The 13,775-nt window shown below is 42.7% G+C and overlaps 1 protein-coding gene across 1 annotated transcript; it reads left to right on the forward strand.

The window, feature by feature from the left end:
• Nucleotides 1–204: 204 nt before the first annotated feature.
• LOC139047586 (uncharacterized) lies at nucleotides 205–1,062 on the forward strand. Its single transcript, XM_070521454.1, has one exon. The coding sequence runs from the start codon at nucleotides 205–207 to the stop codon at nucleotides 1,060–1,062; it is 858 nt and encodes a 285-aa protein (XP_070377555.1).
• The last annotated feature ends 12,713 nt before the right edge of the window (nucleotides 1,063–13,775 follow it).

A 13,775-nucleotide genomic window follows, 5' to 3' on the forward strand; every position in this document is an offset into this window, starting at 1 on the left:
GCCTCTGTGCTCAGATAGAGGCAGCATATTCAGACTTTCCTCTGGAGAATAAGTTGCCTCGTTATGTTCCCAGTACCATGGATGGCCACATCGACATCAGCAACAATGCCAACATGTATAAAAGAGCTTCATCCGCTGACGCCACTTCGTGGGCTCGGTGACTGCACCACAGCGCAGCCACCGAGCTTTTCACTTACCTTTGCGATGCAGGTCAGTACATCGTATGCCCTCTTCGCTAAAAAATCCAGTAATTATATGTTGGTGCAGTTTCCGAGCCCGCACTGCTGTGTTACCATTGCCGTTGAGTGTGCTCACGTAATTCATTCTTTGCTCATGCTATCAGGTGACGTTGAGACTAACCCTGGCCCTCAGGGCAACGCTGCTGTACTCGCCGAACTACAGAAGCTAAACGCGGGACAGACCCTGTTGATTACGGAAATACAGGGACTCAAGACACAGCTGAACACAACAGACCAAACCATAGCAAGCCTAGACAAACGAATGGCCGATCTCGAAACGCATTACCAAACACTTCTTCACCTCAGAAACGATATTGAAATGATGCAGTCAACCATAATCGACCAAGCTAAAAAGATTAAAGAACTAGAAACACGCCTGGATGACGCGGAAAACCAATCACGTCGGAATAACCTTATTTTCTATGGCATCCCCGACCCTGCTAGCGCTGAAACGTGGGCTGAGTCAGAAAAACTAGTCATTGATGTTTGCCGCAAAAATCTTGATATAACCTTAGAACCTAACGACATTGAAAGAGCGCATCGCCTCGGAAATCATTCAGCCGATCGAATTCGTCCCGTAATCGTAAAATTCCTATCTCATAAAATCAAAGACGCACTGTTATCAAATGGCCGTAAATTGAAAGACACAAACTACAGTATTGGAGAGGACTTCTCCCGCACCGTTCGACACACGCGTAAACAGTTACTAGTTTTTGCCAAAGCCAATTCTAGCAAGTACTCCTTGCGCTTCAAAACCCTGCACATCGGCTCAAAACGCTATGTATTTGACGCATCACCCCAAGCCGTTAAGGAAATAGCATAGCAATTGCCCCGTCACAAAACTTTAACAAATCGTCGACCCGCTCCACCGCCCAATGTTCACTCGTTTTCGATAATATTCACTAACATCCGTAGTCTTCTTCCAAAGCGGGAACTCATATCAAAGATCATGTCGTCATACGGGAGCAACATACTAATACTAACAGAAACTTGGCTAAATAGTGACGTAACGGATACGGAAATTTTGGCCGATTTACCCAGCTTTGAAGTGTATCGAAACGATCGAAAAGGCAAACGGGGGGGGGGGGGTGTTCTCGTTGCCATTCATCGAGGCATATCATGCTCTGTTGTTGACGTCGCATCGGACATTGAAGCCATATGGCTCATCTGTCGCGCTCCCCCCGTAACAGTTCTGCTTGGCGTTTGCTACAGGCCCCCCCAGACTAATCCAAACTTCCCACGTCATCTGAACAACATCCTTCATAAACTTGTTTTCACATATCCAAAAGCTCGTATTCTTCTTTTTGGTGATTTTAATTACCCGGATATTGATTGGCAGAACATAGCTAGTTCCACAATAACGTGTCATGCAGAGGCGAAGAACTTCATCGAGTCTGTTTAAATTTTAACCTCACTCAATTAATTTCCCAACCAACCCGTGTCTCACGAGAATCAGCAAACACGCTCGGCCTGATACTAACAAGCAGCCCCGATAATGTATCATCCATCAGTTACCTTCCTGAAATCAGCGATCACAAAGTCATGCATGCTTTATTCTCATTTACCTCGACTCAAAAACAGACATCCGATAAAACGATACAACTCTACGATAAGGGTAACTATAATGCAATAACTGAAGAACTTAACACCTTTTTTCCTGAATACGTATCCGCATTTCACACTCGCTCAATTCATGAAAACTGGCTGATATTCAAGAACAAATTAAATCATCTCACTAATATGTTCGTACCAAGGATTACCTTTCATACTAATCGCAATAAACCATGGTTTACCCAGAACTTAAAACGACTCGAAAACAAAAAGAAACGATTGTTTCGTACCGCCAAACGAAACGACACGCCTGCCGCATGGGGAAAATACTTCGAGGCTGAAAAATCATACCTACTTTCTGTTCGTAACGCCAAGTACTCATTTTATCACAATGACTTACCAAACTTACTTATAAGAAACCCCAAGGAATTCTGGCAAGTTTTAAACCGAACACATCCTCCCGATATTAAACTGACGAATTATTCACATGAAGCGGTGACTGACCACGACTGCGCAGAAATATTTAACCATGCATTCACATCTGTGTTCACTACCGAACTCGACGCACCTTCACAATTACCACCCTTTAACTTAGATACCCGCATGCCAGCAGTCACGTTCGTCGAAGAGGGCATTTCATCCATAATTCATAATATGAAACTTTCATCATCAGCTGGTATAGACCTGATTAATTCAAAACTATTGAAAAATGTGGAATCAATTTGTGCATCATATTTATGTCTCATTTTCTCACAGTCACTCTCCTCAGGAATTTTGCCTCTTGATTGGAAAACGGGGAAGGTCGTTCCAGACTAGAAATCAGGCAACAGACTCGCCCTTGAATTATCGCCCCATTTCATTGACTAGTGTGCCCTGTAAAATCATGGAACATGTCATCTACTCACAAATCATAAACTTCTTGGACCGAAACCATTTTTTTCACCCTTCACAACATGGGTTTCGTAAGGGCCTCTCTTGCGAAACCCAACTAGCGCTTTTTCTTCACGACTTGCACACTAATCTAGACCGTAATATGCAGACCGACACCATCTTTCTTGATTTCGCTAAAGCTTTTGACAACGTTCCCCACCGCCGGGTATTACTAAAACTCTCAAAGCTGAACCTACCCCCTAATATTCTCAAATGGATCGAAGAATTCCTAACTAACCGTTCTCAGTCAGTCTATCTTAACGGCCATCTCTCTACATCTCTCCCGGTTATTTCAGGCGTCCCACAAGGTTCTGTCCTCGGTCTCCTCTTATTCTTAATATATATCAATGACTTGCCCCTGCATGTTTCCTGTAGTATTCGAATTTTCGCAGATGATTGTGTTATTTACCGCACCATTAATAACTGTCACGATCAATACACTCTTCAGACAGAGCTTAACAACGTACTAAATTGGTGTAATAACTGGCTAATGTCCCTCAATCCTAGTAAATGTAAACTCATGTCCTTCACTCGTCGTCACAATCCATATCTCTTTCATTATTTAATTTCTAACACACAGATTGAGCAAGTACAGTCATATAAATATCTAGGAGTCACCCTCTCTTCTAATCTATCATGGCAGGTTCATGTCGGTAACATCATTTCAGCATCAAACAAAACACTCGGTTTTCTAAAACGTCACCTTCGGCTTGCCCCACCACATGTTAAATTGCTCGCGTATAAATCACTTATGAGACCCAAATTAAAATATGGATCCCCCATCTGGAGCCCACATCAAGCATATCTAATCACCGCATTGGAAGCTGTGCAGAATCGTGCTGCCCGATTCATTCATTCCTCATACTCATATGACGTCAGTGTTTCATCCTTGAAAGCTACATCCAGACTGTCACCCCTCTCTTTTCGTCGTCGCATTGCTAGCCTCACCCTTTATCACAAATTCCTTTATTCTCCTCTCAATCAAGCACCGTATATCGCCGCCGCATCACGCATATCTCACCGCACCAGTCATCCCCTTCAAGTGGCCCGCCCACTATCACGTACTACTACGTTTTCAGCGTCGTTATTTCTTCGAGCAGCCACGGACTGGAACGGCCTACCCCATGACATCGTCGCCATCGCTTCAACACCTGCTTTTCAAGAACGCATAACAGATCACCATCAATGTTAAATCACCATCGCTGCTTGTTTTCCTCTCTACTAATGTAACCCCACCCCTTATGTAACACCCCCTGAAATGGGGGCCTTTAAGGAATAAAACTGAACTGAACTGAACTTGGGTGCCCAGTAAATAGCACTGCTCCACAGCAACACATGTCTTCCATTTGACGCCGCATGTCTAGAGACACAGATGTCAACTAAACACGTTGGCAGTTATCACGGAGACCAGTGAGAGTAAAGGTTCCCGTCAGACGTATATGTAAACAGGTGTCTGTTTACGCAATGAGATCAATGTACTCATGCAGGAGAGGAGAGTGATCGGTGCCAGCATCTCAACTCGCCCCAAAAATGCCGTGGCGTTGAACTGGCCTGCAAAGCTGCGGAATGGCTGAGACAACAGGCGGCAGAGGAGACTGCAGTTTGGTCAAAACAGATGGCAATTCGACCGCCACTGGTTGACGCAGAACCGAGGACTTAATCAACGACCGCGCATCGGCTCCACCAATGACAAATATTGGCTGCAGGTTCAATTGCAGAAAAAGATACATCACACCTATCGACATGGGTAAATTGTGTGGCTCATAGAAAGCGATGTGCGCTGTCAACGTTCAGCGCCAACGAGAGTACCGATATTTCTGCGGCAAAGTCGCAACAGGGAGCGTTGCATTACAGAAGGCCAACATCGAACATTTTATTCTTCCCTAAAACAAATTTGATGTGCTGAGGCTTTCCTCGGTGCTTACCAATGCCTTGTTTTAACAAATGCCAAATATTTTTATTTGTAGCACAGCACTAGAAGAAATACTCTCAGAAATATAATAAGCCGAACATTTTCTTTAGCTTCGCAATTTTTTTACAAATAGATTAGAAGCATAAATTGTCCATAACCATGTTTATACCAAGACATAGTTTCTCTCAAATACAACAAATACTTAGATTGATCCAGGAGATTGCGAGCTTGTTCTATAGCGAATCATGAAAATTGATGATTTCCTTTGTCTTTGAGAGTATGAAGCAGGCAGTGGAACATGAAAAATTCTGAATTATTTTAGTACGACGTCTAAACAGAACCTCTGTAAAGGCACAGGTCAAGTTTAGATGCTTAACGTACAAAGATGAATTTTAAATAAATTCATGTGTTACAGACAGTTTAATAAATGCGCGCTAAATTTGAGAGGGCAGCACGGGACGGAAATATTTTTCTCGAGAAATTTTTTCCCACAGTGCAGCAACTCACAAAGCGAACAGCCGCACATTTTAACAACCAAATCTGTGATGGTTCAGTTCCACGTCTGGGAGACATGGCATGAAAAAATCCTGCTGCATATAGCTGGATCTGGTTGACTCATGCAGACCTAGTGGCCACTTGTCACGACCCCGTTACGAAGGGGATGCCAATAAACCATCATTATTATCAACATCATCAATAGCAACCTACGATGCCACGGGCCAAGGAATGTGACGTGTGCGCCACGTAGTCTGGACATTTGTCTTTACTCTTCGATACAGGGTATGGCACCTGCTCCCATGGTACGGACCGCTGCTGAAGAAGCAAATCATGGAGCTACGGGCAAGACTGCAACCAGGCAACATCGGGCTATGCAGACCGCTGTGCAGAGAGCAGGACAAGCCGCAGCTCGCCGTCGACGCCGGGCGGGCATTTCATCGCGTCCTCGTGCAAATGACACGAAGTGATTTCGCCGCGAAGGCCCTGTAGTGCTTGGTGCGAAAAGCGGAGCTCCTAAGGTGCCGCTCCTCCAGCTTAGGCTATAACTGTGCTGCGTGTGTTGCGCTGGCCTGTAACTTTTGAGGTGTGACATCAGTTTTATGTTTTATCGTCCATCACGTATAACGGAATGTCTGCGAAGTGCCTGAGGCGACTAACATCCAGAACAATTTCCCTTGTGTTCCAAGGGAATTTCGGGTTACCTTTGTTACAGTTGCAAGACTACCAGATAAGAAGCAATACGGTGCAGGATTCCTGGTACGTAAGGACATAGGGGCAACAGTGACGAATTCCACAGCATTAATGAGAGGGTAGCAGGAGTCCTAGAAAAGCAGAATTGTAGGTATAGAATAAAGATAGTACAAACCTGCGCTCCAGCATCCGGTCACGATGATGAAGAAATAGAACAGTTTTATGACGATGTTGAATTACCGAGGCGAAAAGTGCAAACTCAGTATACTGTAGTCATGGGCGACTTCAATGCAAAATGGGGAAAAGATGGGCTGGTGAACAAGCAATTGGAAACTACGGTGTGGTTTCTAGGAACACACGAGGGGACATATTGGTTGAATTCGTAGAAAGGAAGAAGGGCAGCGAATAATAAACACCTTCTTCAGGAAGCGTCGTGACAAAAAGTAGACCAGGAAGTGTCCTAACGACGAAACAACAATTGAAATTGATTTTATATTTTCTGCCGGTCTCAGCATAGGCAGAATGAAGAAGCGTTCGTTAGGGTATAGTAGAGTGATCATAACGTAGGGAGGGCTAGGGGTCACATCAATTTGAAGAAAAAAAGAGTAAAATTGGTCTTGAAGAAACAGGCCAACTTAGGCGTAGTAAGGCTAAAGCAGACCAATTCAAGCTGACACTTGCAAACAAGTATGCAGCCTGAGAACACAGACATGAAGATGACATAGAGGCGATGAGTGATGCCGCAAGTGGGTTGGCTTCAGTAGCAGCAATAGATGTGGGAGGTAAGGCACCAAGGCAACAAGTAGGTAAAGTAAAAAAAAGTTCCTAATAAAGAAATGACAAAGAAGGAAAATGTCCAACTTAAGAGACCGCATAGAATTCGCAGAACTGTCAAATCTAGTCCGGAAGGGGAAAATAAGCGATATTCAAAATTATAACGCAAGAAAGACCGAGATACAGTGAAAAATGAGTGCAGCCTGAAATCAGTGAGAAGGAAACTTGGCGTCATACAAAATAAGATGTATGCGTTTAAAGAAAAGCCGGGTGATATCATTAGCAATCTCAAGGATATAGTAAAAGCTTCGGAAGAATTCTATACTGACCTGCATAGTACTAAAAGCAGTCACGACACCTCCATTCGAAGTAGTAATGAAGAGGTTACAGAGGCTCCTGCTATAAATAGCCAAGAAGTTAGAAGGGCCTCGCAAGGCATGGAAAGGGGAAAAGTGGTAGTACAAGATGGAATAACAGTCGTTTTATTCCTAGATGGAGGAGACATAATGCTTGAAAAACTAGCGGCCTTGTATGCAAACTCCCTATCGATTTCAAGCGTCCTAGAGAACTCGAAGAATGCCAACATTACACTAATCCAAGAAAAAGGAGGCGTAAAAGAATTTAAAGAAATACAGTCCCATTGCCTTACTTTCAGTATTATATAAAATATTCACCAAGTTAACCCCCAACAGAATAAGGGCAACACTGGACGTTACTCAACCAGGAGAAGAGGCCGATTTCAGGAAGGGATACTCTACAATGCATCACATCGATGTCATCAATCAGGTAATACAGAAATCCGCCGAGTACAATCAGCCTCTCTATATGGCTGTCATAGGTTACGAAAAGGCATTTGATTCAGAAGAGATGCCAGCAGTCATACAGGGATGACGTAATCAAGGAGTACAGGATGCTTAGGTAAATATCTTGCAAGTATCTACAGAGATTCCACAGCTACCTTAATTCTCCACAAGAAAAGTAGGAAGATACCACTAAAAAGGGGTCAGTCAAGAAGATGCAATCTCTTCAATGCTATTCACTGCGTGCTTGAAAGCAGTATTCAAGGTAATAAACTGGGAAGGCTTAGGAGCAAGGATCAACGGCGAATATCTCAGGAACCTTCGATTTGAGGATTATATTGTCTCGTTCAGCAACACTGAGGACAAGTTACAACAAATGATCGAGGACGTTAACAGAAAGTATGTGTTGAGTTGATGATTGATATGAAGATGACAAAGATAATGATCAATAGCCCGGCAAGGGAACAAGAGTTCAAGATCGCCAGTCAGCGTCTAGAGTCTGTCAAGGGTTTTACTACGACAATTTGCCTCCCGAGGAAGAAAAAATATTTTCTTCCTCGGGAGAAAGATGCTATAAGTTTGTTTACAACTTGATGCATTTATATAGGCGACGGCATTTAATCAACCATGCACAACTAAAAGGGAGACTAAAGACAAAAAAAATGCTTCAACTGTGTTACTAAATTACTGTTCAGCAATTATTTTTATTTCGCTTCTACTGTTTCCACAAATCGCGCCTTTGTATCTCGGTTTGCGTGTGGGTCTGGCCCTCCGAAACGCTTAACCGCAAGCATATCTTCGTGCTTTGCATTGTAGCACATTTTTTTTTTATTTATTTGCCACCTGTGTTGCTTTTGACAAACGTGGGGCCTAGTACTTAAAATTTAGATAGCACCTTTAGTGCAGTTGGGATAGTGCGCCCTAATAAGATAAACATTTTCTTCTGTCCGTCACTTTGTTAGCACATTTTTTAACAATCTTAGTTTATCTTCTTTTGCGGCTTCGAGAAATTATAAGTTTGCTTGCTTACATTGCACAAATACCGAACACTACCTGTCACTTTTTTTTTCCTTATGCCTTATTTAGCTTCCCACGTGGTAACTATACAAGAAAGTAACGCTAACCTAAATGTTCCTAATCGTAGCACTCTGTACAGTGAACTATTAAAGTTGTTAGGCACAATAAACGGGAATGTTGTGCCCTCTCAAATAAGATTTGCCAGGAACTTTGACCTCGACCTTGCAAGTAAACGCTTTGAGTTGTTTATTGAAATGTCATAACTCTTTCTTAGTAAATAATGCCTGTTCATTATACGATGTTCTTGCTGAGAAAACTTGTGTGCCGTATAACAATGTTTTCTGTATTGCACCACGTACTCACCGCATCTGCTTTGCTTTCTAAGTTCTTTGTGAGCATTTCTTCAATTGCCCAAATAAAACAGTTCTTTCTTTGAGTAATTGAGGTGTCCGCCTTCAACACAATAGCTATGATGATCACGGCAGGAGATTTGTCCCTTCTCTTAATACCACAAAGAGTATTTTTGCCTAAAGACGTTTTCCGGGTATCTGTCAAGAGCGTTAGTGAATTGTAGGAGAGGTAATGAGCAAAAGACTCACCCACATGTTGCTTTGCCATTTCACGGTGAATGCGAGAGCCAAGAGAGCAGCCAACTGCCACGCTGCGCAACAGAGCACAGGGAGCGTGCCAACACGACGTGACAGTACATAAAGAGTCAGCGGGAAACACAAAACACCGACAAAAATCCTTGGAAGATTTAACATGGTCACAGATAACCGTGTGCAGTCAACTGCTATAACAGAGATGAGATGTGCTGATGAGTAATTACGCAGCGTAGTGGGATCCATATGTATTATCTGCAAAGAGAAATATGCTCACTTATTGAAAATGCAGCGGCTTTCTTCTGTAGCAGAAAATCAGTTATCATATACTTATTTGGTGAAAACAAAGAAAATTACTCCGCGAACTGTTTTCTCACAGCTGTTTGTACATGTATCACTATCATGATAACATGTATAATAGTAATAAGGCTTCTATGGAAAGTTGGCTTCTTGCCGTGACAAACAATTACGCTTGTTCTCATCGCTATATTTACCCTCCAATAGGCGTCGTCTATATGTCTGCTTCTTTGGCCCCACTTATTCGCAGTGACATTACACACCAGGATGTCATACATCTCCTGTATTAGCGCTAGGGCAAACAGTGCAATATTTGAACCGTACCATGAGAGTAAAACTGCTAAAATAGCCTTAAAAGGGCTGACTTACCAGACCTCGTACGTAATAATCAAATTATTAGTGGTCTTTAAGCTACAATGAAAATGACAGTATTAGGTATCGTAGGTACCAGTTGTAACATTATTCTACAAGGTTCGTAGCTCCACTAACAAACACAAAAAGTTGCAATTTCGCCCGGCGTAGCGTCGAATGCCATAGGAAATTATTAGACATATATAAGATCAGAGGGTAGTAGTTTTATCGAGCGTCTAAACTTCTAATGATTGATTTACCAACTAAGTTACCAAGCATGGTTTCAAGAGCGCACAGGCAAGCGTTAATACATCTGACTCGATAAAAGTGGAAACCCGCTGTCAAACCGCTGGCGTGATCAGGAGCGGCAGCAGCAGTGTGCAAACCGGCCTTCATTCTGCATCTCGTTTCAACGTGGACTAAGCAGTCATAACATGGCGCACAGGGAGCTATCAGCCCTCCGCGCACATAGACTCTGTAATCATAGCATGTCGCGTGCAAGATGGGGCTTGCGCAGCTGCACTCGGCTTCGAAACTCAGCTCCGCTGAAGTAGAACGCACTCGCAGACCCCCTGCTATGGATTCCATGCTCATGATGGAATACAGCGCTCTTGCTCTCCCTGGCGCCTACGAGATCGACACACCATACTCGCCTCATGCTCGCACGCTTTCGCTCGCATTCAGAGCACATGGCGCGTCGCCACGATGTTATCGCACGTGAACTTTATATGGAACATCACGGCGACACCGGAAGCGTAAATGCATCTGGACTGTGCATATAAGTGCTATTGAAGTAAAACGCCGGTAACTTCATACCTTGGTGAAGACGGCCCCAGAAAACAGTGACTTTATCCGTACGCAAAAGCGTTTCGCGTGCTCCATTTCGATGCATCCCAGCAGGAATTCAGCAGCACAGCTTGCCGTGAAGAGTACCGTCAGCGTGGTTGTTTCATGTAGCGTTTGTGCTTGGAGTAGTTTCCTAAAACGTCCCATGGTTATCTTTGAACACACACACATTCTAAAAGAAAATTACACCCCAAAGGTGTACCTTTGTCAAAGAGTGCATGCATTTAGGTCAATTATACGATTTGTGCTCGCGAGATTTATTTCGCCTCGAGACAAAAATGCTGTAAAGAAATTGCGGCATGACAGGCAAAAAAATAGCATAAGATGTCACTACCCTAAACTATTGATTAGTGGACTTGTTCATGTCAAGTCAAGTCAAGTTTATTTACAATATGTAAAAAGTACAGTGTTGAAGGCCACCCTGGCAAGAAAGCTGTAAACATACAGCTTTACAAGGCCAGGGGGCCACCACCAGGCAACATCAGCATCGCACACATCCGCAGTACAAACAATAAGCTTTTGTAAGTAGCTTCATTAATACAACACGTGGTGTATATCCACTTCCCTGGGCATGAATAGATCTTTATACATGCATAATCATTACGACCGCATTGAAATTCAGGTGAATAACATTAGCGCCAGGGGAATAAGTACTGTTACACTTTAAAAAAAGGAACGTTATTAAAAGCAACAATGAAAAGGAAGTTAAGCAACAGTAAGGAATGTGCACATGCAACTTACAAGGAACGAAATGATTATACATGTGATGAGTACATTCTGAATAGGTATGAAAACCAACTAATTTACAAATTTCAAACAGTCAAACAATTTCAAACAAGAATGTGCACGTGCAACTTACAAGAAGTGAAATGAAATATGTATTCGAAAGAACCTTATCGGCTACGCATCGTCACTTTCAGGGGAAATAGGATGCTAGCGAATTGGGCTAGACAATGTTAACCTTAGTTACAGCACCGTAACTATGTTACCATGCCCTCCATAATTGTTGCTCCATCCGGTGTCGTTAAGCTTATTGATGGACTAAGCATTCATTCTGCTCCCGGATATGACAGTATTAACTCGAAATTCTTAAAAAACACTTCATATTATTCATCCATCATACTATCCAAACTTTTCCAGCAATCCCTTGACCATTGTACGCTACCTAATGAGTGGAAAATAGGGAAAGTGATTCCGGTGTATAAATCCGGCAGCAAAGCATCCCCTAATAATTATCGTCCCATTTCTCTCACCAGTACATGCTGTAAAATGCTCGAACATATTATTTTTACTAACCTGGTTAATTTCCTTGAATTGAACTCATTTTTTACGTCAGCACAGCACGGTTTTCGGAAATCTTACTCCTGTGAAACCCAATTAATATCATTTACACATGCACTTCACCATATTCTTGACAAATCATCACTAGCTGATTGTATATTCTTGGATTTTTCAAAAGCATTCGACAAGGTGTGTCACAAACAATTACTTCATAAACTAAAAGAACTTAACATAGACGGTAACCTTTTGAAATGGATTGAATGTGTTCTGGTCAACCGCTCGCAATTTGTTTGTGCTAACGACATTAACTCCGATTTTACAGAGGTCCGTTCAGGTGTTCCACAGGGTTCCGTCCTTGGACCCCTACTGTTCCTAATTTACATTAATGATCTTCCCTCGCTTATCAACTCCCATATCCATCTATTCGCTGATGATTGCGTCATCTTCAGAGAAATTGCCAATGCTAACGATATTGAATTACTTCAGTCAGACCTTACCACGATAGGAAACTGGTGCAATGAATGGTTAATGGAGCTCAATATTAACAAATGCAAAGTCATGCGCGTTTCTCGGAAACCATCTACAATGCCATCATACTACATTAACAACATGTCGTTGGAATAAGTTTCTTCATATAAATATCTTGGTGTTTACATCACTTCTAACCTAAACTGGTCTCTTCATACTGAAAACATAATCGAAAACGCTAATCGCATGCTTGGCTACGTACGTCGCAACTTTTTCAACGTACCTACTAATTTGAAACTTTTGTTATATAAAACGCTAATACGACCCAAACTCGAATACGCGACTCCGGTATGGGACCCTGCTCATGAAAACCTAATCACTGACCTCGAGATGGTTCAAAATAACTCTGTACGTTTTATTCTTGCTAACTACAACCGCACAGCGAGTATAACTAACATGAAATCTAATCTTTGCCTCCCATCGCTGGCATCTCGCAGAAAAGTGTCTCGTATTGCCCTCTTCCACAAGTTGTACCATCACCATGCTCTACGAGATCACCTCATCCCCCATCCAATTTATGTATCCCGTCGCATTGATCATCAGTACAAAGTGGGTATTTTGTCATGCAACACTAAAAGTTTTTCACAATCATTCCTGCCGCGAACCTCGCGTGACTGGAACCATCTGCCCGCCGAAGTTGTAGGCCTTATTAATTATGAACAGTTCCGTGAAGCCTTAGCTAATATTGTATATACAGGTGCCATTTAAACGCTCATGTAACCAACTGTCTTTATCCTCTTTTTGTATTTACCACTCCCCCTCTGTAATGCCCTTGGCCCTGAGGGGTATAATAAATGAAATGAAATGAAAACAACGGCCCAAACCCAGCTATTTGACAATTCAGTGCCTAAAATTGTAGTCAAAAAGGAAAGTACAACAGCTGACGACTGTCTACAGCGGGATATGAAACAATCTTTACCTTATACGTCAGGAATCAATTTACTTTGATATTTTCTTCAGCATCATCATCAAATTTGCTTTAGGTCGTGGTAAAATCTTCACCGACTAAAGCTTAAGATCAGTTGGGTCTTTCGTGGCAGCGATGCTTCAACATTAAAAAAATTAAATTATGGGGTTTTACGTGCCAAAACCACTTTCTGATTATGAGGCATGCCGTAGTGGAGGACTTCGGAAATTTTGACCACCTGAGGTTCTTTAACGTCCACCTAAATGCTTGAACATTCGAAGCAGCTAGCCTGCAGAATCCAGCCGATTTCCTCGTACCGTATATCTCCTTTATTGTAGGAAGTGTTTTCGTCTCCGAGTTCGTGACACCGTCAAACGGTTCGGCTGCTTCCGCGGTAGTTCGTGAACTGTGGCTGGTCGCGGAATTGCTTCCGCTCTGCGCAGGAGCAACCTATGAAAGTTGTAGAACTTCCGGTGGCATAAGGGTCGATTTAATGCACATATCTGCACGCATGCCCACATGCGCAATTTTTCAAGCTTCGCCAACTATAAA

This window comes from Dermacentor albipictus, chromosome 7 (assembly GCF_038994185.2).
Source record: "Dermacentor albipictus isolate Rhodes 1998 colony chromosome 7, USDA_Dalb.pri_finalv2, whole genome shotgun sequence".
NCBI lineage: Eukaryota > Metazoa > Arthropoda > Arachnida > Ixodida > Ixodidae > Dermacentor > Dermacentor albipictus.